The 27909-nt window shown below is 40.4% G+C and overlaps 1 protein-coding gene across 12 annotated transcripts in view; it reads left to right on the forward strand.

Moving 5' to 3' along the window:
* The window catches only part of FAT3 (FAT atypical cadherin 3), a 550618-nt gene that overhangs the window by 332106 nt on the left and 190603 nt on the right, over positions 1–27909 (forward strand). For all 12 annotated transcript variants that reach the window (XM_039325844.1, XM_039325847.1, XM_039325850.1 and 9 more), the window contains one exon: positions 8419–8480. In XM_039325844.1, the coding sequence (XP_039181778.1) occupies positions 8419–8480 (62 nt within the window). The remainder of the gene's footprint in view (positions 1–8418; positions 8481–27909) is intronic.

The raw sequence follows: 27909 nt of genomic DNA on the forward strand, positions 1-27909 counted from the left end.
TCAGCTTGGATGCAACTGAAAGACACTGAGGCTGGGCTGGGCTAAGTTTTAAGACTGCACTAAAGGTTGCCTTTTCATCCTTAGTTCCTTTTGCAAATGGGACTTGTTTGTGGGCTCATGGGTATCTCAGTGGGAGGAGGACCAAGCAAACCCCAGAATAGTAGGCTAGCTACCGCAAAGCTTGCAGATTTGCTCTGTGTTATTATCCACAGCTAACCATTTGGGAATTCCACAGAGCCTTAATTGTAAACATCTGCTATATCTCAAGCTTACCAAAAAGATTACCAATTAGTAAGGAGAATAGTAAGCTCCTGTTTTCTGGATGCGTTCAAACAGATGCTGGATGGCCATCTGTCAGGGGTGTTCTAAATTGTCCTCCTGTGCAGAGCAAGGATTGGGCTCTTCCAACTTTGTGATTGTGCGATTCTACAATTTTTAGTAATTTATAGTCATTCCATTTGGCTAATAATTGTGTTTGCCCCCAAACCTCAATTTGTTAAACATTGCTTCAGCTGCTAAAAATTTCTGAAATGGGCTTCTTACCCTGGAAATTGAATTTGGATTCTTTTGGCCCCGTAAACCTCTCAAACTTGCCCTTCAAATCAACAAAAGGAGCATAATCTTGCTTTTTATGTTATTCTCTTTTATTTTAATATGGTGCAAATTTGGGGGAGGGGGGTTTCACTGCCAACAGACTTACTATCCTTCCTGGATTTTTCCAAGAATTCTGAGTTTGCAATTTCAAATCACTGTTTTTTGACATATGAGAGAATTTGAGGAAATCCGTGCCCAGCCATTCCCAGTGGATGCACCAACGCTAAATTGGTGGAGTGACAGTGGGCGATTCTCCACAGATTTGAGATTTCTCCCCAAATGAAGCACAAAATAACCTTCAGCATAAATATATTCACAGATAATTCCCATCCTGCTTTCTGAACAGCCTTTTCTTTGTCAGTAAAAATGTACTATGAATATTCAGCGCAGAGGTTGCCAGGGATGTTAACCTGTAACTACTTCTCAGATTAAGGCAATAACATAAAATCTCAATGGTATATTTTAGAAGATTGGAAAACAAGAAGTTGTGTCATGTCTGCTTTAAATTTTGTCTTGATGAATCTTTAGGAGAGTTGTTTGACGCAGTTGACAAACTTACAGTAGTAATACATTGTGAGAACTTGCATAGATCTGGATTTAAGACACCTTTCAGAGAAAATGATATCTATTACTTCCAAGTGACTGATAAGTCCATATTTATTTCATTTACATTAATTTGTGTCATGGCCTAATTGTATAATTGAGATAAGTGGCATCGTTTGAAAGGAAACATACTTTTAAAGGAAAATCTGTTGATTTAATAGAGAAATCTACAATGGCACATGTCCATTAAATGAGAGTAAAATCCAAATGTAAATTTTGTTAAACATAAGTCAGCTGGACCATATTTATACTGTATTGTAGTGGCAACAACATTGAGCTGGGATCCAGGAGATTCTGATTAAAGTTGGTATGTCATTTTCTGTGAATTTGAAACACCCACCTGCAACATCAATATTTTCATAAAATATCGTATTGATGTGCTGATGAGATTCTACATTAATGGCTGGGTGGCTTCCTTTGAAATGGGAGAGTTGATCTTGAAGACACATCATTTCTCTACTCTCTCAAAATAATTTTGAGTCTTCAGTTTTTTCTATTTAAGGCTTGTTGTGGATGTTACCAGAATCAATAGGTCCTCAGCTTTCTGAACACTTAGAGGAGAAAATAATTAAATCAGCTTGCTTGATTGATTGATTGGATTTATAAATCTGCTCAATTCAAACAATGTGACTCTTGGTAACATACAGTAAACAAAAAAGCCCCATACAAAGAATAAACTGAAGAAACCCAGTAAAATATACTCCGAATGTGATTATGAAATGCGGAATGTAAAATGGGGCCCAAGCACTTGTACTAAAGAGATCCAAAAAGAGATTGCACCCGTGCCTGGAGGGAAAGCCAGGTCTGAATAGTTTTTCTAAAGGCAGACTGAATTGTGGCCTGTTGTATACTTGGGGAAGAGGGGAAGTTGCTGATAACAATTCTAAAAGCCGATCATCTCATTGTTCTAAATCAGTGGTTCTCAACCTTTCTAATGCCGTAACCCCATAATACAGTTCTCCATGTTGTTGTGACCCCCAACCACTTATACATCACCAGGTGCCAGGGGCGCGGCCAAAGAAAAAGGGGAAAAAATGGCAGACAGCCTTGTTTGGCGACCCCCGTGAAATGGTCGTTCGACCCCAAATGGGGTCCCGACCCACAGGTTGAGAACCACTGTTCTAAATTATCGTTTTATTACATAATTGCAGTGGCCCAATCTCCAGTAAATTCTGAAAGTTGCAAAATTAGATTGGACTTGAAGGGTGTTTACAGGTAGTCCCCAACTTACAACCATTCATTTAGCAACATTTCAAAGTTATAACAGCCCTGAAAAAAGTAACGTACGACTGATCTTCACGCTTACGACTTGCATTCCTACGGTCACGTGATCAAAATTTGGGCACTAAACAGCCGGCCTATATTTACAACACACTGGGGTCATGTGATCACATTTTGCAACTTTCGCAGCTGGCTTCCAACAAGCACAGTCAATGGGAAAAGCCAGATCTGCATAATCACTGCGTGGTTCACTTAACAACTGTAGCTAAAAAGGTCGTAAAATCGGGCACAATACATTTAACAACCCCCTTGCTTAGCAATGGAAATTGTGGTCCCAATTATAGTCATGACTGTAAGGATTATTATAGGACTATCTGTACAATCAGTGGTCTCTAGGTTGATAAATGTTCTCTCCATTAGGGATGAAGAAATGCTATAGTAGAGAAGCCCAACTTCACCATTGTACAAAAGAAAGCTCAACCATCTTTCCTGCTTTGTTCAGTCATGCCACAAACTCTACTCCTCATATCCAGAGGTTGCCCATGATTGAGCACCTTTATATCTCATAACCTTGCCTCCTAACCCTTCATTCCCTGTTGCTCTTGTATTATCCACCATAATCCAAGATAGAATTGCTTTCCATTTACGGTTAGCCACCGTTACATCTCCGGCTCATTATAACTCTAACATAACTAAGCTTTTCTGCTGCATATGGTACATCTGGGATAGGCAATTATATAGTGATGTTTGATTTATAGCCTATCTTAATGTATTCAACACAAGGCACTTGGCTGCATTAGAAAAATAAAGAGCTGATGTTGTTTCATTTTTACTATTCTTTGGGGAAGAACAAATATATCTTTAGCCTTTGCTGGCAGTTCAGTTGCTGGTGGTTGTGCATAGCAAAATTTGTAAATAAGATAATTTATGTTCTTTTCAACTCTCAAGAGGTACGTAAAACGTCAGTAGGAGTAGACCACTTCCAAATCAGGATAGACAAGTGAGCGCTCATCCACACTCCCAGCAAGGACAGGTTGTGACTTGGATTGCAAACAGGTTGTGACTTGGATTGTCTGCGCTATGAGTTTTTATAGGTTTTATATCGCTATAATTCTCATGGCTTCTTCCTAGATATCCTGGGAGTTGCGTGTCAGAGAACATACCAAAAAGTTCTTTATTACAATTCCAAGTGTTTCTTCTTTCAGAGCTACAGCTTCTAGAGGTTGTGGGCAGGAGAAATTGGCTTCTGGTTCAAGTCAGTGATGTGTTTAGCCCTCTGGGTTATTACAAATGCACACTCTTCCGTCCTGCTATATTGTTGAAGCTCAGTCATTCTTCATCAGCAATTATGGCGATGCTACTGACTATTTAGGCAACAAATTGCTTTGTAGAGATTTATTACACTATGGCGCAATTGTACGCCTGCCCTTTCATAAGTAATTCTGATCAATGGAGCTTATTCCAATTTAACTATGCATAGAATTTCATTCTAGATTTTGGATCGCCAAGTTGCCATTCACGCTCTGTTTCTCAGGGATTAGCTACATGGTTGACAAGCACGATCTCTTCAGCACTACCCTCATGCGGGATTTGTTAGTACTACATTATAACGCCTTGGTAAGACCACACTTGGAATATTGCATCTAGTTTTGGCCGCCATGATATAAAAAAAAATGTTAAGACTCTAGAAAGAATGAAGAAAAAAGCAGCAAAAATGATTAGGGGACTGGACGCTAAAATATATGAAGAACAGTTGCAGGAAGTGGGTATGTCTAGTTTAATAAAAATAAGGACTAAGGGTGACATAATAGCAGTGTTCCAATATCTAAGGTTCTCCCGCTAAGAAGAGGGGGTCAACCCATTCTCCAAAGCATCTGAAGACAGAATAAGAAGCAATGGATGGGAACTAATCAAGAAGAGAACCAACCTAGAACTAAGAAGAAATTTCCTGACAGTTGGAACAATTAATCAGTGGAATGGCTTGTCTCCAGAACTTGTAGGTGCTCAACACTGGAGGTTTTTAAGAAGAGATTGGACATTTGTCTGAAATGGTATAGTTTCCTGCTTGAGCAGGAGTTTGGACAAGAAGACCTTCAAGGTCCCTTCCAACTCTTATTCTGTTATCAAGGTTAAAAAAGGATACATTTTTATGAAATTCTGGCAATATTTTACAAAGTTTTGCTGGTGCCAGGATTGAAAAGTTGATACCCTATGGGTTTGTTTATGAATAACGGGTGGATTATAGAAAGTAGAGACATCTCTCTGGAACTTTATAGAGAGTGAAGGGCCACCAACCTGTTCATATGTAATGTGATGAAGATTGGAAGTCACTTCTTTATCATTTTTTTTCTTTTTATTTCTTTTTTACTTTTTCCCTTCTTTGTATATTTTACCCTGTCTTTTTACTTTCCTTTCTCTCTCTGGATTTAGTTTGTATTAGTTTTAATTACCATCATTAACATCTTCAATAAAAATTAGAGAGAGAGAGAGAGAGAGAGAGAGAGAGAGAGAGAGAGAGAGAGAGAGAGAGAGAGCACTAGGTAAAGAATAAAATGACTGAATACTCAATTGAGCACCTGGGTTGAAATAGTATGTTCAGATGATTTGGACATGTAGACAGAATGAAAGAAGATCCAATTTTAAAACAACTCTGTGAAGGAAGAGAGAAGGCATCAAGAGGAAGGGATCCCGAAAAAAATCATGGTTGCATGGAGTTATTAGGTCCTTCAAGAGAGAGAGCTGATAGGTTTCAAAAGCAAGTGCACTGGATGAGGTGGTATGTGGATGTCATGGAAGTCATACTTTGCAAGAGTAAGATCACTGAGACTTATACACCACTTCATAGTGCTTTTACAGCCCTCTCTAAGCAGTTTACAGAATCAGCATATTGCCCCCAATTATCTGGCTCCTCATTTTACCGACCACGGAAGCATGGAAGGCTGAGTCAACCTCGAGCCAATCAGGATCGAGCTTCTGGCAGTGGGCAGAATTTGCCTGCAATACTGCATTCTAATCAGTGCACCACCAGGGCTTATAAATAGAAAGGTAGAACGGCGAGAGCAAGGGGTGTTCATTTGGTGTAAATTAGACTTTGCTCTATTTTCTTTTATTTATTTGTTTTAGTGGAATACATTTGCTCTCTCTAGCACATGATTGCTTGCTCCTTTTCTGCAATCTGCCTAACATGGCTTATCCTGAAATGGAAGAGCATGGCAGGTATGCATCCGTGTATGGGCTTTCAATATTAAGTAAATTTATTAAATAAATAAATTTAATATTTATTTGCTATGTATATGTAGGGATGTGGGTCTATACATATGCTCTTCATAGTATGTTTAGGTGTGTGTCATGTATGTGTTTCACTTTGAGAGCGGGCAACTAAATTTCATTTTTTGATGTGTGCCATTGTACCCACAGTATAAAAATGACAATAAAGGTTATCTTATCTTATCTTATCAAGCATTATGGGATGGGTGCAGGTGGGTTTACAGCCTTTTTTCTGTTCTGTATCAATTCTAAATGCACATTATAGCTGAAACACACAGAGGAGAAGGGAGGGATAGATTTTAAAAACAATTGCACCGCAAAGTACAAAGAACAAGGCTGCCTTTTCTGCCATTGCATCTGCCCATGGAATATTATCCTCCCTAAGAGCAGATTTATCTCTGATACATATGAGATGGCAGCCATCTCATTAATTCATTTATTAAATAAAGCAACAAACACCGGAAAATTCAGAATGTCACATACTGTCTTGTATAAACAGTGGTTCTGTCTGGAATATTCATCCAGAAAGTGTGAAATCAAACTAATTTGCTTAAAAATGTGTGTTAAACAAAATCCCTAGAAACTTTTGACTGGTTTAGCTGTCATTTTAAAGTCAGTGGATTGGTAATCCCCATAGCTAACCTCACTTGCTAATTTCACCTGTTGATTTCAATGGAAATTGAATTCCAGCTGAGTCCAGCACAGTGTTTTTTACATGCATATCTGTGATCAGTTAACCAGAACCTGTATTTGTGACTCCTATCAGTTGGAAGAATTTCCTCTGGCAAGATCCAGGAAGAGAGCTTTCTCTGCAGTTGCCCCAGTCCTTAGGAACACCTTACCCCCAGAGGTGAGGTGAGCCCCCACTCTTCTGGCTTTCAGAAAGAGTGTTAAGATCTGACTCTGCCGACGGGGTGTGTGTGTGTGTCAAACATTTGGTTGCCACAATATAAAAAAGATGTTGAGACTCTAGAACAGTGGTTCTCAACCTTTTTAATGCCGCGACCCCAACCGGTCGTAAGTCGAGGACTACTCAACTTGTGCAGCACCGTTTGCAGAATGGGACTTTTGTCGGGCTCAGCAGGGCAGAGACAGCCTGGACAATTCCTATTGGCTTTTGAAAGTCAATAGAATTAGACTCTATTCAAGAGAGTCTATTTTATTGGCTTTCAAAAGCCCATAGAATAAAAGGGAGTAGCACAGCTAAGGAAAAGGGGGAAAAAATGGCGGACTGCGTTGTTTGGCGACCCCCGTGAAATGGTCGTTCAACCCCAAATGGGGTCCCGACCCACAGGTTGAGAACCACTGCTCTAGAAAGAGTGCAAAGAAGAGCAACAAAGATGTTTAGGGAACTGATCATCATGAAAAATGGTTACAGAAACTGGGTATGTCTAGTCTGATTAAAAGAAGCACTCGGGTTGACATGATAACCATGTTCCAATATTTGAGGGGCTGCCACAAAGAAAAGGGGGTCAACCTATTTTCCAAAAAACCTAAGGGCAGGACAATGAGCAAAGGATGGAAGCTTATCAAAGAGAGATTCAACCTAGGATTAGAACCGTTTATCAATAGAACAGCTTGCCTTCAAAATTTCTGGGTGCTCCATCAATGCAGGTTTTTAAGAAGAGATTGGACAGCTGTTTATCTGAAATGGTGTAGGGCAGTGGTGGTGAACCTATGGCACGCGTGCCAGAGGCGGCACTCAGAGCCTTTTCTGTGGGCACACATGCTGTCGCCCCAGCCCCGCCTCCCCTGCGACCCCCTCCTCACCAGCAGCCCCCCCCTGGAGGAGAGTCGCCCCTGGGCACGGCCCACCTGGAGCAGCGCAACCAAGGACATGACAGCCGGGCAGCAGGGACAAGACTCTGCCCTCGCGCCCCGTCATGCACAGATGATGTTGCAGGGTGCAGGTGGAGGGCGTGGCTGCCATGGCGCTGCAGGGCCGCCTGGGCAATCTGTGGTTGGCCACAGGTTGGCCTGGAAGCACTGGGTGGCCCTGCATGCGGGTGGGGCGGGGGGCGGAACAGGCAGGGCGGGAGGCAGAGTGGGGGCGGGGGGCAGGTTTTGGGCACTCGGTCTCTAAAAGGTTCGCCATCACTGGTGTAGGGCCTCCTACCTGAGCATGGGTTGGACTAGAATGGGGATAGGTAACTTTGGCTCTTTTATGACTCGTGGACTTCAACTCCCAGAATTCCTGAGCCAGCCATGCTGAGAAAGGGAGAGGTTTCCAACTGAGCCATGCTGGCTGAGGAATTCTGGGAGCTGAAGTCCACAAGTCATAAAAGAGCCGAGTTTGCCTAACCCTGGACTAGAAGATTTCCAAAGTCCCTTCCAACTCTATTATTCTTTTAACCTTATGGATACTTGGTATCGTGCAGGTGTCTTTTAACTTTTTAAAATGTTAACACTGCATCCCTAATCTTTTCATTCTGTTTTTAACTTTGTTCTTATTTATGCATTCATGTTACGTTTTTATTGTAAGCCTCCCAGAATCATTTATGGTCAGATGAGTGGTAAAGAAATGCAATAGATAAATAAATAACAGATAAACAAGTGAAGGTATGTATTATGTGAACGCAATAGAACAATTCCAGTTAGTGCACAATTCTAGTTAGTGCGCATCCCAGCCTTTGATAATTATCACAGTCAGATGAAACTGAAACATTTGCTACTTGTGCTCTATGCTAGACCTCACATTTATGGAAAATATTTCTGTTTGTTTTTTTCTTACAGGGCTCATAACCACAACTTCAAGAAAGCTGGATCGTGAACAGCAGGCAGAACACTTTCTTGAGGTAAGATTTAGATCAGGGGTCAGACTTGCCTCTTTTTTGACTTGTGGACTTCAACTTCCAGAATTCCTCAGCCAGGCACGCTGGCTGAGGAATTCTGGGAGTTGAAGTCCACAAGTCATAAAAGGACAAAATTTGAAGACCCCTGATATAGATGATGAAGGGACAATCTGGATTACAGGTTTTACACAAATGAGCCCTTCTGTTCATTGTCTTCCTTCAATTCCTTAAGCATACCTGTATTCAGTTAAGGACTTCTGAGCAAAAGTGAAAAAAAAACACAGAACTATATCACACTTCAGAAGTTCCTATTGCTCCTTCACTTTCTTAGCTTCATGGAGCTTCTGCAGGAAGTAACTCGGGATGTTTTATGTCCATTGCTAATAGCAACAGCACTTAGACTTATATACCACTTCACAGTGCTTTACAGCCCTCTCTAAGCAGTTTGCAGAGTCAGCACGTTGCCCCCAACAATCTGAGTCCTCCTTTTACCGACCTCGAAGGAGGGAAGGCTGAGTCAACCTTGAACAGGTGAGAATCGAACTGCCAAAATGCAGGCAGCTGGCAGGCAGCAGAAGTAGCCTGCAGTACTGCACTCTAACCACTGCGCCACCATGGTTAATCCTCTTCCAGCTGCATTCATTTCATACACTGATTTTCAAAATGGAGATAAATTGAGGAAAGTAAAGTCCCTTCAGGATCATCAATGTTTAACTATTTGGGGACATTTTAATCTTGAAGATTTTTATTGTCAGTCATTAGGTCAGAGTGAAAAGCTTTATTGGAAGATGCAACAATTGCAAGAAATATCAACAATAGGAATAAAAATGTCATTTTCAGTGATTGTGATGGTGAAGATGATGATGGCAATCATGATAACGATGATGACATTAGCAGAAAAATGAGATTGTAATTTTTAGCCCCTTTATTTAAATGTTGAGAAATGACTGGGGGAGGAAGTGATTTCATTCCTTATTTTTTTTAAAAAATGGAAAGTCGTATCATCCTGCTTTTGTGATTTGCTATCCTATTTTTGGTGCTATGATCTTGAAGAGTGCTAAAAGGCTTGTGGAGCCACACACACAATTTCTTTTTCAATAGATCCTGGGACAAACTTCAAATCTCAGAACAATATGATATATGACCAGGTTGAAAATGAGGCAGGAAATCAAGTGTCATAAGTTTATATCGGGCCTGCAGGGATTTTACTGACTGTTCTACAGTCTGTAAATCAGATATTTCCTATAAGTACCCTTTAAAATGAAGAGGAAAAGGATTTATATCCATTGGGAAATGGTGGCAACTAGCTAACACAGTGGTTCTCAACCTGTGGTCTGCTGACCTCTGGGTTGCCATGATATTGTCACAGAGAATCTGCGAGGTCTTGAAGAAATGTTATGATTTAAATCTTGAGTTAAGTCTTTGTGGTTTGTGGCCATGGTCCATGGCCATAAAAGGTATTTAAAGGGTGTTTGTGGTAAAGAAAAGGTTGAAAACCACTGAGCTAATATATTTCATGAGTACCCCTTAAAAGAAAATCATATTGTCTATTTTTAACTGAAGAAAGAATTGCAATGCTTATTAAACTAAGTCAGTAGCACTGATTCTGGGATTTGGAAGATTGGAATAATGGAAATGAGCCCACAAAACTCAAGTCTTGCTGGCCTTTTAATTATGTGATTGTAGCAGGGACAAATTAGTTCCTGCAGTGAATGGATTGCATGTTTTATAGGAACTCTGTTTATTTGTTCATTGTTTGTGTTGTGCTTACATAAGAGTTGGTTCTCACACTATTATGGACTTAGGAAATGGAAATTGACACCTACACACTCATCCATTATGAAAGGCTCTGCCTTTATGATTTAGAATATAAAATTGATTCTGATGGGAAATAGTTTATTTGCTGAAATTCTTGTAATCCTGTCTTCCTCATTTCAGTAAATCTTGTTAGGAAGATTTCAGTGATTCGATCAGGGGAAAAAAACATAACTTTCACTTTGAGTCCAGGGTCACAGAGAGAAGCCAGGATCCACCAATTACACCTGGTACAAAAACATACAGTCAAAATTTTCAAATTTATCCCATAGCTTTTCCACTTGGTCTATGGGTTTCCATATGCTGTATTTTAGAATATAATTTAATATTGAATCTGAGAACCTTGATTTATCTCCTGTTGCTACCAAGAAGAGCCATGCTGGAACACACAGAAGGCAATCTTGTAGTTTCCTGTTGTGAAAATGCCCAACCACCTATTTCTGGGAAACCATTACCAGATGGATAGTGCCGGACAGGGAAAATGTCCTTCCTCTTTTTTCCTTCAGTAGATGAACAAGAATTTGGTTTAGCAATCCCTTTGAAGGAAAAAAAAAGTTTTTAGAGATAAATTTTTACTGGGGCTGTAGTGGATTTTGGTTAACCCAAAAGATTTAAACCTTCTAGAAGGGTAGGCAACCTTGGCTCTTTTATGACTCGTGGACTTCAACTCCCAGAATTCCTGAGCCAGCTGGCTCAGGAATTCTGGGAGTTGAAGTCCACGAGTCATAAAAGAGCCAAGGGTGCCTACCCCTGTTCTAGATGGTGAGCAGAGATCAACAGCATCCAGGAAAATCAAACCAGTGAAGAATCAATCAAGGCGGTCTTCAAAAAGGACCACGGCAAATCTCTTATTTTTTCCATTGTTCTTTTGCCATCATGAGTAGAGATTGTGTTTCATCTTAGTCTTGTTTCAGCCAGGCAAATACTGTAAGTGTTCCAAGTCAGACAAAGGATGAATTACTAGAAAATGGCTATTAAGTAGAGCTAGACACAGATTAGGATCTGTTCATTGAGTTACTTTGTGGATTGACCTCAGCTTGATATCCTGAGTTTGTTCTACCTGGAGAAAGAGTGGGAGAAGGAAGGAAAAAGAGAGAGAGAGGTATACTTTTACATGAAAGTATTGCCATTAAGTAAAGCCTGCAGGATTCATGATATTTTATTTTCTATTTTTCCCATTGTCTTCAAGTCCCGGTTATATTATAAAAGTCTTGTATCCTTTTCTGGAACCCTTTCCCTGTTGTTCAGGCAAAGAATTTAGCCTAAAATTCTAGCTATATCCTGGCCACACTACTGAACTACAGCAAGGGCAAGAGAGCCAATTGCACAAGGTTTTCCACTTTTCTTCTTGAGTAAGAGGCACTAAGGAATTAGTTGAATGGTGATAGACCAGTGGTGGCGAACCTGTGGCATGGGTGCCAGAGGCGGCACTCAGAGCCCTCTCTGTGGGCACGCGCGCCATCGCCCCAGTCCTAGGCCTTCAGCTGGGTTTTATAAAACCTTTTCGCTTTAGGCCTCTGCCGCCGTGTGCAAAAAAAAAAAAAAAAGTTCAATCAATCAGTCAATTTCAACTTCTCGCAGGGAAAAAAAGATCTTGCAAAGTTGCAATTGATTGATTGAACGTTTTAGTCCCACCCAGTCTGCCATTACCACCGCAGCCACGCCTACCCAATGGGCCACACCTATCCAATTGGCCACACCCAGCCAATGGGCCACACCCACCCAGCACCTGATGATGCATAAGTGGGTTTTGGGTTGCAGTTTGGGCACTCAATCTCTAAAAGGTTCGCCATCACTGTGATAGACTATAAAGCAGGTCGTCCCAAGGTGCCTGGGAGGACGCAACAGTGGGGATTATGGGGGAAAGTCTTAAGGATCCTCTTCCCTTGAAGGGAACTGGAGGGGTCAACCCACTATATCATTACTGGTAGAATATTATTTGATGAAATGGTGACCAAATGTTGAATTAACATCCTGTCTTTCCGGCTGTTTGCACTTTTCCTGAGTTAAATCCCAAGGTAAGGATAGATCACCTTGGGCTTTTTCAATAGGGTGTCCTTCAACAATTTTTGGAGAATTGTATCTTCAGTACATGAAATTAGAGACACCATTTATCTAATTTCTTTTTTCCACAAATTTGCTGAAGAATTTCAAAATGGCATATTTGCCCAACTCTACAATGCAGCCTGTCTTCCTTCTATTCTCTTTCCTGCTACTGCTTCAGGTCTTTCAAGATTAGTAAAAGTCAAAATATGGACAGATGCATAGATACAAATATGGAGACCCAGGTTAATTTCATCTCTTCCCCCTGCCCTGACAGACCCACTTAAAACATTCGACATCTTTTTCCCAAACAACAAAACTGTTAACCATTTAGCCCTAAATTATTTGGAGGACAAGGCTTTCTTTTATGATATTTGCAAAGTAATTTCTGAAATGTTTGGCACTTACCAAGATTAATTAACCCCCTGGGGGAGCCTTTAATTGGCAATATTACCATGGTCTCCCTGTTTTACCACTGGAACGTTCCGGATTTTATTTTCATGTTCTTCCTCCCGTCAGTGTTTGATTGGCATTGAAAGAAGATACAATTGGCTCCTTTTGAAAAAATATCTAATTTGCTGAAGAACTTAAAAGCTTCTCTTGTCCGTCCACATGGAGTGATAATGTATGAGTGTTGATGAGCCTTGATGTGGACGGAAACTTTTTAAATTGTTTCAACTTGCTCTAAACTTGACAGTGATGTAATACTCTTAAACATCCATAAGCATTTGCACAAAGCTGAAATAACTTAAAAGAACTGGAAGCAAAATTTAAAGATCTCTAAAAAGAGTGAACATATTAACTTTGGGGAGGTTTGTGTTTTTAGTTTTACTCTACACTCTGGTTATGGGGAGGGGTGTTCAAGATAAATTTATTTTATATGTTATAATTATAATTATGATTATTATTAATTTGAAATTCTGATAATTATTACTTTGTTGTTTTGCATGTACACTGAGAGTTTATGCACGGGAGACAAATTCCTTGTGTGTCCAATCACACTTGGCTAATAAAGTATTCTATTCTATTCTATTCTATTCTATTCTATTCTATTCTATTCTATTCTATTCTCTGGGTAATAGGAGCTGCTAACTATATCCGTTTTGTTCCTTTGTGCTCCAGTGCATATATTTCTTCTATATGTTCCAGTGTATATCATCTCTGTACTTATCTATATGCTACTAACATTCTTGTCATGACCTTTCACTGGGCACAAAGGTGCATCATAGGGCACATTTTTTTGAATCAAGGTACTCAAATGGACTAATTTACAGAATGCATCCAAAATCCAGGACCCATGACTCCAATGGAATTGAAATTTGGCAAATTTTATAAAATAAACATTTCCTGTTGTCAACTCTTGATGTTTGACTGTGCTATACAGTTCAACGTGGACTGTAAAAGATGACCAGATTGAGCTTGGGGGAAAGGTCAAGCAAGTCTCTACATGGGGCTACCCTTGAAGAGCATTCGGAGGCTGCAGTTGGTTCAGAATGCAGCCGCGAGAGCGATTGTGGGCACGCCAAGGTACGCCCACGTGTCACCTATCCTCCGCGAGCTGCACTGGCTTCCTGTGGATCTCCGGACGCAATTCAAGGTGTTGGTTATCACCTTTAAAGCCCTTCATGGCATAGGGCCAGGTTACTTACAGGACCGCATTCTGCCGCACAGTTCCCAGACACCGGTGAGGTCCCACAGATTGGGCCACCTTCAGGTCCCGTCGGCCAAACAATGTCGGCTGGCGGGCCCTCGGGGAAGTGCCTTTTCTGTGGTGGCTCCGACCTGGTGGAATCAACTTCCCCCCGAGGTTCGAACTACTCCCACCCTGCCAGCCTTTAAGAAAGCCATTAAAACTCTCCTGTTCCGGCAGGCCTGGGGCTGATGTCCCCGGGGGGGGATATGATCGGACACGCTGTATGAATGTATTTATTTTATTGTTTTATTGTCAGATTATTGTTTTAATTTTGTACGCCGCCCTGAGTCCCTTGGGATTGGGCGGCATATAAATTTTAGAAATAAATAAATAAATAAATAAGTCATCAGTTTAGAGTCCCTTCGTGCCCACAAGAGATCTAAGTCCAGCCCTCCTTGAATTCCATTGACTCTTACCTACTGCCAATTTGCCTTGACCATTAGTAGTTCAGATTCTTATTTAGGGATGGCATGGAATAAACTTGTACTCATTTGAACATTCCTGGTTCCTTATTTGTTTGTGCCTGACATGGGCTACTTTCAAGGTACATACATCTCTGAATAGCTCCCTGATTTTAAAAAAACTTTTCCGGTATGTTCTTCCATTGTTGAAAGCATTGAAGAATCTGCCAAGGAAATATCTCCGAAACAATGACCCAAAGGGTCATGGGTTGTCTAGTTTACAATTGACAGGCAGATAATGCTGTCAAAATTGCTACACCCTAAATAGTTTGGTACCCTACCAGCCAAGATATTATTTTAATAATTAGTAGAATTAGATAGATGAAGCGTTAAAAAATAATTCAGCATTATAGACTGAATATTTTAGTGATGTCTCAGGAGAAAAACAGATGCACCCATAATTAGTTGTAGGATATTCTAAATTGACATACACATTTGTTTAATAGATCTGAATCAGGCAGAATGCAACTACTTCACTACCTTTAATATACATATACTCCATACCTCATCAGGCATTCTAATCTATTGTTGTTAGATGCCATATGCAAATATGTGTGAACCCAGCAAAGTGAGAGCCATCAGCATCAATTTTATAGCTCAGAGATGCCTTATTAAAAATTAACGATGGTGGATGCAATGCTTTGGTACTTTATACAAAGTGTACCCGTTGTGTAGAACAGTATTCCTCAACCTCAGCAGCTTTAAGATGCGTGGACATCAATACTGGTTGGGGGAATTCTGGGGATTGAAGTCCATACATCTTAAAGTTGGCAGGGTTGAGAAACATTTATCTAGAAACAGAGAATGTAAATTGACAAGGTAAGGAGAATCCAGGAGTGGTTCTGTGATAGGTGTTCCCCTTCAGTATGGCTTGTATTTTGGAGGAAAGACTGAGCGGTCCCACCATAGATGCCCCATACAAGCCACCATGACATTACTTGCATTTTGGTGTTATCATATAAGTAATTCATGCCATTTGTGTGATGATTTCATAATAGATTTCAGGCCCAGATATGGGACTGAATGGCACTGATTGCATTCATAAATGCAATCTGTGGGATGGCAGAAACGGGATGAAAGTGGTGCATCCATCCTTGCTCCTCTTGACTTCTCAGTGGCGTTCAGTATCATCAACCATGTTATCCTTTTGGGCTGACTTAGAGAGTTGGGGACGGGCGACACAGTTTCGTACTGATTCATCTACTTCCTCTGAGCGCAATCCCAATCAGGGTTGATAAGGAGCAAAAGGTACCGCTCATGGCTCTTGTTTTGTGGGGTGGCATAGAACTCAGAGTTCTCTCTGCTGCTTTTTAACATCTACATGATGTTAGATCACCCATCACGATGAGATGAGGTGTCACCAGGCCTCTTCCAGCTCAAATGACAGAAAGAAACAGAAAATGGTGATTGCTTCCCTCCACTGTTCTTTGAGAAATGCAATACAACACTCAGTGATATATATCAGAAGAATTGGGGGGAGGGGTAGTTTACACACTACTTTCATAACCGTTGTCAAGTTCGAAGCATGTTTTTGTTGGTCTGACAATTATTGCTTCTCAGCTTGCCAACGGACTTTGGGGAAGGGAAAGAGATTGGAATGCAGACTTCAAAAGATCAAGAAAGCAAACCGTGGGCCCAAGGACAGTTTACCAGGTGTCTGTCCAGACCCAGAGACACTTTCTCATAACAATATCTTCCCACCTAATTGGGCAACGTGACCTGATCAAGAAGGGGGAGGGGGAATTCTATACTTTCACTATATGGGATTGGGTGGGGTTTTGCCAGAGCTAGTTTTGCTTGCATGCATGCCGAAATGATGTACTCAATAAGCTTTACATTAAGAGTTCGGAAAGCCTCAACGGTGTTTACTTGGTTGGGTTCTTCAGTCGGAACCTTGACAACTGTATTTTTTTTTCACTTTTTTTCATTTCTCACCGAGCACAGAGCATTTAGTAGGTATTATTTGATTCTATTCAAGGAGATACTATTTGACTGTATTCGTTCTGTGCTCCTGGTTCCATAGTGGACCCATTTTGGTAGCTCTAAGCATGATCAGCCTTAGAAGTCCATGACAGATTTTCTTTTCCACCTTTTGTTAGAGATTATTTCCCTCTCTTCTTTTCAGCAGCAGCCCTACCTTTTTCTGCAGAGTTGAGATATGCCTTAGAATGGACCACTGCAACAATATCATTGTAAGCGTGTTATAGGGTAGCTTTATTGAGAAGTTTTCCTGCCTGTGATGGGTTAGACAATTAGTTCTCTGCTTTCATTCAGATAGCAAAAGAAATGACAGCTGCCGGATACACACACTGGAATAGTTTCAGATAGGTATATCCCAGATTCTTTTTTTTCCCCCTATCAACTTACTCTGAGCTTGAGAAAATATAAATTATAGCTGTTCTGCTCTGCCAGTCTGCACGTGCCATTTGATGGAAATGAAATGTTTAATCCAGTTACAGCTCATTGACTTGCACACTGAAGCCTAAAAAAGAAAAAGAAAATAGACCCAAACTGTTATTTTCAGTTCCAGTGTTGAGCAATTTTGGAATGAGGTCAAGCAAATGTGGAGTCATTCATATCTTATTAGACAAGTAGGCAATTCTAAAATGAACTGCCTACTGAGCTTAGGGTTGTTGTTTTGGTTTTGTTTTGGTTTGGTTTGGTTTTTTAAAACAACTCTTATCCAAAAGCCCTTTACGAGAATCTTTAAAATGAATGGAAGAAAGCTTTGAATTTGCATATTCAATTCTTCATCAGGACACCCCCCCCCCAAAAAAAATCTTGACCTTCTTAAACAACTTTATTTTGCATGTCCATGGGTTTTCAGAGCAAGATTTAGCTCTTAACGTTGTTTAAAGATTGGATTGTCATGTTAGACAATTTGGTGTGATGCTAAAAATCTATAATAATGCTTCCTTCCCTTCCCTTCCTTTCCCTTCTAAATGCTCTGATCACAATTGTGTGTAATGGCCAATAATTTTGAAAATGCCCCAATACACTTGGAGTGTGCCAGTATGAGAAGCTATTTTTTAACATGCATTGAAAACAGAATTTTATTTGAATGTTACTTTAGATTGCTCTTATACAATGAGACACCATCAAGATAAATGTGGTGACAACTTGGAAAAATCCCCAAATAACATGCTATCTGGGTTTTGTGTTCTATACATATGTAGATGGTTGTGGGTTGTGATAGCTGGGAAGAAGGCTTATGATTTCCCCAGATGTATGTCTGCTAAAAAGGAACTTGTATCTCTCACAGTAGCTGTACAGCTGTATTCCCTAAGATAGACCCTATGTTTTCCAGGGATGAAGCAGATGGGCCATTAAAGCTACATCCAAACTATGTAATCTTGACAGGCCAAATAAGGGCCATAAAGGACAGTTGAACAAAAAGTGAAAGCTTCATACCATTACAAAAATGATTAAGAGGGTCAGCGTTTCACTCTTTGTCGTCATGTCATCACCATATGCCATATCAGCCCAACAAATCAGCAGTTCTGTCCATTGGTTCTCCACCAGTAAATCAATAAACAGACACATTGACAACAACCCAATCTACTAACCGCTGAGAATGAAAGAACTACTTCAACTGTAATCCTGAAGGCAACTGTTCTGTCCCAGCCTATGTGAGTCCTTGTTAAGTTCACAAGGAGAAACCCTTCTTCCAACAAGCAGGCTGGAAACGCAGGAAAAAACCAATCCCCTTTTATTATTCACAGACCTGAGTCAATGTCCAAACAAACACAGTTCACAGAAACTCGATCCTCAACACGAATGGTTGACTTTGGCAACCAGCACCTCCCACACCTTCCCTTTTATTATGCAGACAAGGCGTGGCTTCCTAATGCCTTCTCTTTTGCCTTTGGAGCCGCCCCATTGCATTCCTCTGTCCTACTCTCTTTTCTTGCCAGCGTTTTTGTGCATCCTGGCTATCTCCCAGCTGTGATTCATCACTGTCCAACTCAGACTCCCAGCACAGCTGTATCTCAGCCTGAGCACAAGTAGAGGGGTCAGGCTCCTCGGCAGACTGTAAGTCTTGGAGCTCCTCAGAGCCTTCCTCTGACTCTGATGTCACTCCAGGCCCCTCCTCCTCCTCTGATTCCTCAGAGTCAGCTGTCGGGTCCACTGGCTGGTGAGGAATCACAACAGCAGCATTTAAAATGAACAGACAGGCACTCCACCACACAGCAACAAAAATTGCAACCCCCCACTAGAAATCAGATCACGTCTCGATGACGACAGCCAGCCATCCAAACAACCTGAAACCAGACCATGAGTCAGAGGCAACCAAACTAACAAACACCATTTGCATCACACAGACGATATTTACAACACCAACTTAACAACACCAACCAGCCAATCAAGCAGCCCAAAACCAGACCATCACTCAGAAACACCTACAACTATTTACATCACACAAAAAGGTATTTAAAGGCCAGTGCTCTGACAGATGAGCATAATTCAAAGTGCACTGAAGATGTCCCCCCAAATGGAGATGAAATAATTGGATAGCCATTTGTCTGAAATGGTAGAGGGTTTCCTGCCTGAGCAGGGGGTTGGACTGGAAGACTTCCAAGGTCCTTTCCTATTATTATTATTACTACTACTACTATTACTACTACTACTACTACTACTACTATCCAAATTGCCAAGCTCAGTGATCAAACTAACAGCCCAACTGTCCAGTGGTATATTCCCAGATTATACAGTATAAGAAAGCAAGCTAAGTCAATGCTTGCAACTATGTACCTGCTAGACATTTTATTTATTTGATGGACGGATGGACAGACACAGACAGACAGACACACAGACCAGTAATTTTCAGCATTCATACAAGTATGCATATTTGGAGGAGACCAAAGTGAAGACAATTATGGTATAATCAGATATTTACCTCCCTTAATAAATACACATTTCCCTTTTCTCTCTAAATCTCCTTGGACTTTGGTTCTATTGCATTTATATTTCACCTTTCTTCTAGGAGCTTAAGATGCTAAGCATAGTACTTCCTCTTCCAAGTTTTCCCTCTTAACAGTGAAGCCAACTGAGCTACGAAGAAACAAGGGTCCAACAAGTTCAGGGAACATCCATGGCTGGGGATGACTTTAACTGGACTTCCTTACACCTGGTCTTAGCATCTAAGCTACTAAACCCTACTCGACTTTGTCTACTGGGCAATTTTAGATACCACTCATAGCAATTTCTGTGAGGGTGGCATTTTTGGAACTAAAATGGAGAACTAGAAAAAAATGTAGGAGATGACCAGGTCTGAGTCCGAAGGCAGGGTCAAACGCGTCATCAGTTTGGAATTTCTACACCCCCATAAGAGATCTAAATCTTTCCCTCCATAAAGTCTGGTGACTCTTTATCAGCGCCAATTCGCCTTGACTGTTAGTCATTCAGATTCTTGTGTATAGATAACAGGAAATAAACTTGTAATACTTTTGAACTCTATCCTGGTTCCTGACTTCTTGCACACTGACATAAAACTAGAATGTGCTTTCCTACTTGTTTCATTGTACTTAAGTTTCTGTACTCCAAGCAAAAGAAAACATTTTGCCCTGCAGAGAGAAAAACACTGCTAGCTGACACAGTTATCTTTAGTTCTAATTGAAAGGATCAAAAGAAATGAAAAACTGCCAGTTACATTGCTGAGTAAGCTGTGTTTCAATTTTCAGGCCCAGTGGCTTCTTTTACGTGTATTCCGTACAATGAAATCTTTCAAACAGTTAATAGCACTGCATTAGAGTGTAGACCACAGTTTCCAAAACTTATTAAAAATAGAAAGAAACAAATGACCATCTCTGTCTGTTCCCCTTTTAAAAACACACAGGGAAGACATCAAACCCCTTTTAATAATTATCTGCTCTCCTTTATATTGCATAAATTAATTAGAAACATTCATAGAATGTGTGGCACCAGTATCAAGATTGAGATATGTTGAAGAATGTTTTAGAATTGATGTAAAAGTCAAGACTGTTGAAGTGTTTTGCCATCTTTGTCTTGAGTTCTGAAAAAGCCGTTTTGTAGAAAAATTAGCTCAGTGAAAAGCATGCAGGGTTTTCAGTGACTTCAAGGGTGTTTTGGGAAACCTTGAAGTTTAATTAATTAATTAATTTACAGGCCATTCTTTGGCTGCACACAAGGATTCTTCCACATAGCAACTTAAGCTGCTTGTCTACTGCTAAAAAATGAAGCTCTGGATTTAAATGTGGGACATTTTTGGATTGGATAGGTAGTTTGTTCATGGGACACTTTTTTCACAACTTCTATTCACTTTGTGTGCAGGCTTGGTAAGCCGATGAAGGCTTAGAAGAAGACAGAGATGAATAATAATAACAATGGTGTCAGAATAAAAATCTTCCACTGTGCAAAGCTACTTAGAAGGTGGCCACTGCAGCCCGTATAGATTTTTTCTTTGAATGATCATTGATTAGACATTTGGGCATCGCCATGGAAAACACTGAAAAACTGATTATCTCAGCTTCGCAGCTCTTATGATGTTAAGAGGATTGAATTTATTCAAAGAATAACAGCTCATGAAAGATGAAATGGATTCAAACAATCCTTTGGCACACATTCAGAAGTTTTTTTATAATCCTTGTGACAAATCTGTGAGACATTTTCAATGGATAAAGCATAAAAATTCTTGGGTTTTTTTTTTTCTTCCCCCCCATACTTTTTTTCTTTTTTTCTTATGAGTTTGGACAATATGATTTCATTCCCCTAGCCTAGACAGTCCATGCATATGCTTTGCTTAATATTGCTTGATCTCCAGCTTGGTACTCGCTTATTGAGCAAAAAATATGTTATTACCAAAAAAACCCAGAAAGACAATTCACACTTATTAAATAAGCTTCTCCCAACCCCCCCCCCCACCACACACACACACAAACCTTAAAACGCTGCAGTATCCAAAAGATTCACAAGCAGTAGGATGCCTTCACAGTTTCCCTTTGCAAGGTTTTCATGTTGCTTGAAGTGTATCTTGAACATTGCATTATTTTGTTAATGACATTTAAAGCTCGCAAGCATTGCCAAGGCACCTATCTTGTTCTTCCTGTATTTTTCAGTTTTTGTTGCAGACACATAAGTATTGGCAGCTTTTTAAGGAAGGAATTGTATGGTAAGGGCCACTCTGATCTAATGAGCATTTCTTCCACGTCCAGATCTGATATCTAGATATAATAATAATGATGATGATGATGATGATGATGATGGAGGGTACCTTGGAGGTCATCTAGTCCAACCCCCTGCTCAGCCAGGAAACCCTATACCATTTTGGACAAATGGCTGTCCAGTCTCTTCTTAAAAACTTCCAGTGTTGGAGCATTCACCGCTTCTGGAGGAAGGTTGTTCCATTGGTTAATTGTTCTAACTGTCAGGAAGTTTCTCCTTAATTCTAGGTTGCTTCTCTCCTTGATTAGTTTCCATCCATTGCTTTTTGTCCTGCCTTCTGGCGCTTTGGAGAATAGCTTGACTCCCTCTTCTTTGTGGCAGCCCCTGAGATATTGGAACACTGCTATCATGTCCCCCCTCGTCCTTCTCTTCATTAAACTAGACATACCCAATTCCAGCAGCTGTTCCTTATATGCTTTAGCCTCCAGTCCCCTAATCATCTTTGTTGCTCTTCTCTGTACTCTTTCTAGAGACTCAACATCTTATTATAATGTATCATTCTATGATGTATCATTCAACCTCGCTTCAATTTTTATTTGGAAAAATAGCTTGATTAAAGTTTCATTTAAGGCAATTAAACTTTCACATCACCCCTTCATATGTTGTCAGGAGCTGGGGTGAGGATGGGAGCTCAACCCATCGTGCAGCGCTCAGGTCTCAAACCTGGGCTGTCGGCTTTCTAGCCGACAAGACCAGCGAATGCAAGTAAATAAATAGGTACCACTTTGGTGGGAAGGTAACAATGGTCCATGACGTCATACTGGTTACATGACCATGAAAATGTCTTAGGATAGTGCTGGCTTAGTGGCCTTGAAATGGAGATGACACTGCCCCCTATAGTCAGCAACAACTAGTGGAGAAAAATCCGCATGGACTCCTTTACCTTTTTTCTCTTTAACTTCTTATGTTCTGGATCCAATCATCTCATGAGGCATAGCTTGTCTGCAGGTTTTATCCCATTCTAAGGGAAACAACATTACCATCAGTTACAGATAAGCTATAGAGAATGGAACTCCTTGATCTGAAGGCTTGTTCTATTGCTAGACCAAGCGTAGGCAACCTTGGCTCTTTTATGACTCGTGGACTTCAACTCCCACAATTCCTGAGCCAGCATGGCTGGCTCAGGAATTCTGGGAGTTGAAGTCCACGAGTCATAAAAGAGCCAAGGTTGCCAACCCCTGCCCTAGACAGTGAATCTGCCTGATTTATTCTACAGCAACATAGACTAGCCTGGGTAATTTCCAGAGTTCTGGATTGATGCCCCCTGTTAGCTTTCAAACAGTGTTCAAAACATTTTGAAATCACAATATTTCAGCTTCAAAATACTTGTTCCTGGTTTTCTGTGAGGGTTCCAACTTTGTTTTGACCACCTTGGAAACCACCAGTTTCTGCACACCCTAACTAGAAAGTATTTCTGTCAACAAAGAAAATTTTATCCTTTGTTAACAGTGTATTTTTAAAGCAGGTGTTTAAAGCAGATATCTATAGAAGGTTTTCTGACTTAAATATTCAAAGGCTGAAATCAATAGCAGGAAAGAGATACACACAATTAAGGGGAAAACTGGGACCTACTGATGTTTATCCTTGTTCCCCAGTTAAACAAGTAATATTATTTTAGCAAAAAGCAGAGATGATGTGGAAGCAAAATATTAGAACTGACAATCATGCATACCATGGTATTAATAAAATATGCAGACAAAATACCCTCAAGAATTCATATAAAATATAAAGTAGCTTTCAAAGTGTCTTTAAAATGTTTTTAATGAATTTGAAAAACACTGGCTACCTTAAAAACCATCTGAAGAACTGCAGAATAAAATTGGCATGCTACAGCTCTACAATTCTATAAACTACTTCTGCAAAAAACAAGCAAATAAAAAAAAATACAGGCCCATATTTATAAAACATAATAAAAGCAGGATCTAAATAAATAAATATAAATAAATAAAATAAACTTCTGCAGTGTGGGCCACCATGAAATGTCTTCTTTCTTTTTCATTATAATATTCTCCTTCCGTCCGTAGTCGTTCAATTGATGGGGCTTTCCAAGGTTGCTCATCTTGATCTAAGACTTTAGAGAATCCTAATAAATAAATAAATAAGTTCATTCTAAAATAACACAGATTGGTTTTATACCTTTGGCTTGTTCCGCTAATGGGCATCCTTTTCATCTTTCTGTTTTCCGGGGTATTATCAAAAGCAAAACAAATGTGAAGACATTAACAAGCAAACTTTTTTTTCCCCGGTACTTAAGTAATCTTCCCCATACTCAACTGAAAATGGGTAAAATACTATCCAAAAATATTCTTCATTCCATTGTTCATGGAAACATGCATAATGCTTCATGCTCTATTCTGCACCAGAAATATCCATTAAAAATTGCACAAATTTCACAATAAAATGACATGGAGAGGTGTCTTTTGGGAGGGTTGTTAATCATCATCATCATTATCATCTTTTCCCAGGTTTTGCCAAATCTTATATTAAAGTCATAGCTGTCATAGTCTTCATCCACCACTAGGTGTCAGCAACATTTCCTTTCCATGTATTTTGATTCTCCATAAAAAAGATTAATTCGCCACTTCCATTAATATAAGGGTGGGGCGGAAATCCCCTTCCTTCCTTTCGGAGGTATTTTGCTTCTTAGGGATCTTTTCCAGGAAATTACATATAAAATAGAAAAGAGAAGATCGGATTTCTCACCCAGTTTCAAGCATGCTGTTCACAGTTGTGATGGTTAGTGCTTTTAGACTTCGGTTGCTAGTAGCTTGGGCTGATCAGTGCAAAACAGCCAACCTTTCTCCTGTCGGTTTAGAAGGCTTTCCCCAAGTCGAGCAAAATGGCCACCACCATTCCAGAATCGCTGGAGCACCCTTGTTTTTTTGCCGCCTCTCCGAGGCAACTTAGACCCATTTAGGGTTCCCTGGCAGGGTGAAATTAGCTGCAGGCGTGCGGAAAATCTGCAAGCCTGCGACCAGTCGCTACCACGCAAAACCGGAAGTTGCCTCCTACTCAGACATTACCTTAACAGCTCTTAAGTTCTTGGTTAGGACTTGAGCTGTTAAGTTTTTATCAGTCCCAGAATGCAAATTGAATTGAAGATTAAATCTTAAATAGTAGTAGTAGTAGTAGTAGTAGTAGTAGTAATAGTAGTAGTAGTAATCAGAAGCAAGGAAAGGTAGTACCAATAGTAATAAGGGCCTGAGGTGCAATTCCAAAACCACTGGAATATCACTTGAACACTCTTGGCATTGACTAATTCACCATCAGTCAATTGCAAAAGGTGGCTTTATTTGGAACAGCTTCCACCCTGTGACGATATCTGTAACACCATCAAACATCCAGATCTGCCTATCCCAGGTCCTTGGAAAGGATTCGACAGGTAGACAAAAATGCCAAACGCAATCTGAACCTCTGGCTGACTGTGCAACAAACTAATAATAATCAATTTTTATCGCAAAGTTGCTACCGCTTGGTTTTGTAATATTTGGCAGCCTATAACATCTTTATATTTTAAGTCCTGGCTGCAGTCAGCTGGCATTGTAAATTAGAATTTAATTTATTAGTGTAGGCCAAACACTACAAGTATTAATCGGGACATCTTTTTCGAGGAAAAAAAGGATATCAAATCTCTAAAGCGTCAAGTTCTGCCCTCCAAAAGCAATTTCTTCTTTGTAGCCTGAGGAATTTTTGATACCAAGAAACGGAGAGATACCGTGAACTGTAATATCATTTTCTAACCTGTCACATTAGAGAGATAATTTGTAAGGTAGTGTGTTGCTTCTCCTCCCCTCAGTGCTTCCCTTGCTTAAAAAATGTGCTTATTCGGAACATCCCTATAGGAAATCTGTGATGAAGATATCAAGAATCAAAATGTCACTGTTGAATTAATCTCCTCCTTTTGAATAACTCAGGAGAATAATAACGCAGGGACATTTGTAAGATAGTCAGGTTTCAAGTTATCATAGGTATCTTTAAATCCTCTCCCTTTTTTTAAGATTAGACCTGTTTTTGAATAGGAAAGGAAATACTTGGGGAATCCTAATTTTGTGACTGGAATAGAAAGCTTTCAGCATCAGGGTCTATGGCCCTCAACAATCCGCCCTTGAGATCTTTGCCGAGAATATCCTTAGTAAGAATCTGTGGGGCGTTTTTCATCTTTCCATTGAATTTTAATGGGTTGACCTTGGGCCAGTCGCCATCTCTCATCTGAACATACCTTACAGGATTGCTGGAGTTGGTAGAGGTGTCTGTGTGGCATGCAGGAAAAAATAGTCAGAATGAAGGCTACAACTGTGCAATCAAAACTCTGTCCATTCTTGACTGGGAGCTGCGTAATGTTGGTTAGAAGATGGATGTTTATATAAATATGAATGAATGAATGAATGAATGAATGAATGAATGAATGAATGAATGAATGAATAATCCATGTTAAAAAAATGAGTGGGGGAACAGAGCTTTGTGCAATTATGATTGCCATCTTACCTGTTTTATCCCCCTTCACCCAAAAGCCTCGGACATAGGATTGAATTAGGGCAGATAGAACTATATGTGCTGTCTGAGATTCTCAGGTAGTGATTCCTAAGCTGTTTGATCTAATTATCCCTTTTCCTAGTCTCAGATAATGTCATTATCCCCACAAACTTTGTTTTTTTATACAAGCATCTTAGCAGCAGCAGTCACAGAGAGGGTTCTGGTCTCACAAACAAGCAAACAGAAATTGCTCTATAATCTAGCTTCAGAATCATTCTAGTGGATAGGGGGAATTTAAGTCTGGTAAGTGAGTAAATATATAAATCAGTAAATAAATGAATGTATAAATAAAACTCCCTAGCAATACCAGGAAGGGAAAAAAAAAACTCAGAATCTTTCTTTTCTTCCTTCCTTCCTTCCTTCCTTCCTTCCTTCCTTCCTTCCTTCCTTCCTTCCTTCCTTCCTTCCTCCTTCCCTCCCTCCCTCTCTTTCTTCCTTCCTTCCTTCTTTCTTTCCTCCCTCTCTCCCTCCCTCCCTCTTTCTTTCTTTCTTATTTATTTATTTATTAAATTTAGATGCTACCCATTTCCCTGATAAGATTACTCTGGGTGGCCAACAAAATGTTTTATCTTGTTTATATGTTGTTCAGCCCCATTTTCTTCATTAGTCTGCCTGTTGCAGCATTCATATACCCTCTTCTCCATTGAGGCACACTTCCCATCACCCCCAGCATCATCCATCAAACTTTCTATTCTCTGTCCTATGGACTCTAGATCTTCCTCTGTTCTTTGGTTTGTTTTGATTTTACTTTTTATTGAAACACTGTTGCAACACAAAGAAACTGTAGGAGAAGAAGAGGCAGAGTCAAGAGAAGAATCAGTCTGGAGTCGTTACATTCCAGGTTTTCTGATCGAAGTCCAACTCCTCTTAAATTCCATTAGCTCTTATGAAGCACTAACTTAATGCCAGCCATTAGTTGACTACATTTTTGTGTATGGGTTTGAACAATAAATCTTAATTGGAATTTAATGTATGGTCCTGATTCTTCACGCCTGACATAAACCATTCAAGGTGCTGCAGTTTCCAATTAACCAGTTCTAATGACAGTTGGGTAATCATTTTGAACAGAAAGAATTAATCTGCAGTTCATCCATATGTTAAGATTAGAGGTGATGATAATAATAATAATGATGATGATGATGATGATGATGATGATGATGATGATGATGATGTTGGAAGGGACCTTGGAGGTCATCTAGTCCAAACCCCTGCTCAGGCAGGAAACCCTATACCAGTGATGGCAAACCTTTTAGAGACTGAGTGCCCAAAAACCACTCCCCCACCCCCGTCCCTGCTCCACCCTGCCCAATGGGCCACCCACCACCTCCACGGCCCGCCACAGATCACCCAGGCAGCCGAGCAGTGCCATGGCGGCCACGCCCTCCGCCCATGCAATGCAGCAGCATCTGCGCGCGATGGGGCGCAAGGGTAGAGTCTTGTCCCCGCTGCCCGGTTACCATGTCCTTGGTTGCGCTGCTTCCCGTAGTCCGCACCCAGGGGCGACTCTCCTCCGGGAGGGCTGCTGGTGAAGAGGGGGCCGTGGGAGGAGGCGGGACTGGGGAGATGGTGTGTGTGCCCACAGAGAGGGCTCCGAGTGCCGCCTCTTGCACCCGTGCCATAGGTTCACCACCACTGCCCTATACCATTTCAGACAAATGGCTATCGAGTCTCTTCTTAAAAACGTCCAGTGTTGGAGCATTCACCA

Source organism: Crotalus tigris, unplaced genomic scaffold, assembly GCF_016545835.1.
Source record: "Crotalus tigris isolate CLP2741 ecotype Arizona unplaced genomic scaffold, ASM1654583v1 scf7180000024339.11422700, whole genome shotgun sequence".
NCBI classification, from domain to species: domain Eukaryota; kingdom Metazoa; phylum Chordata; class Lepidosauria; order Squamata; family Viperidae; genus Crotalus; species Crotalus tigris.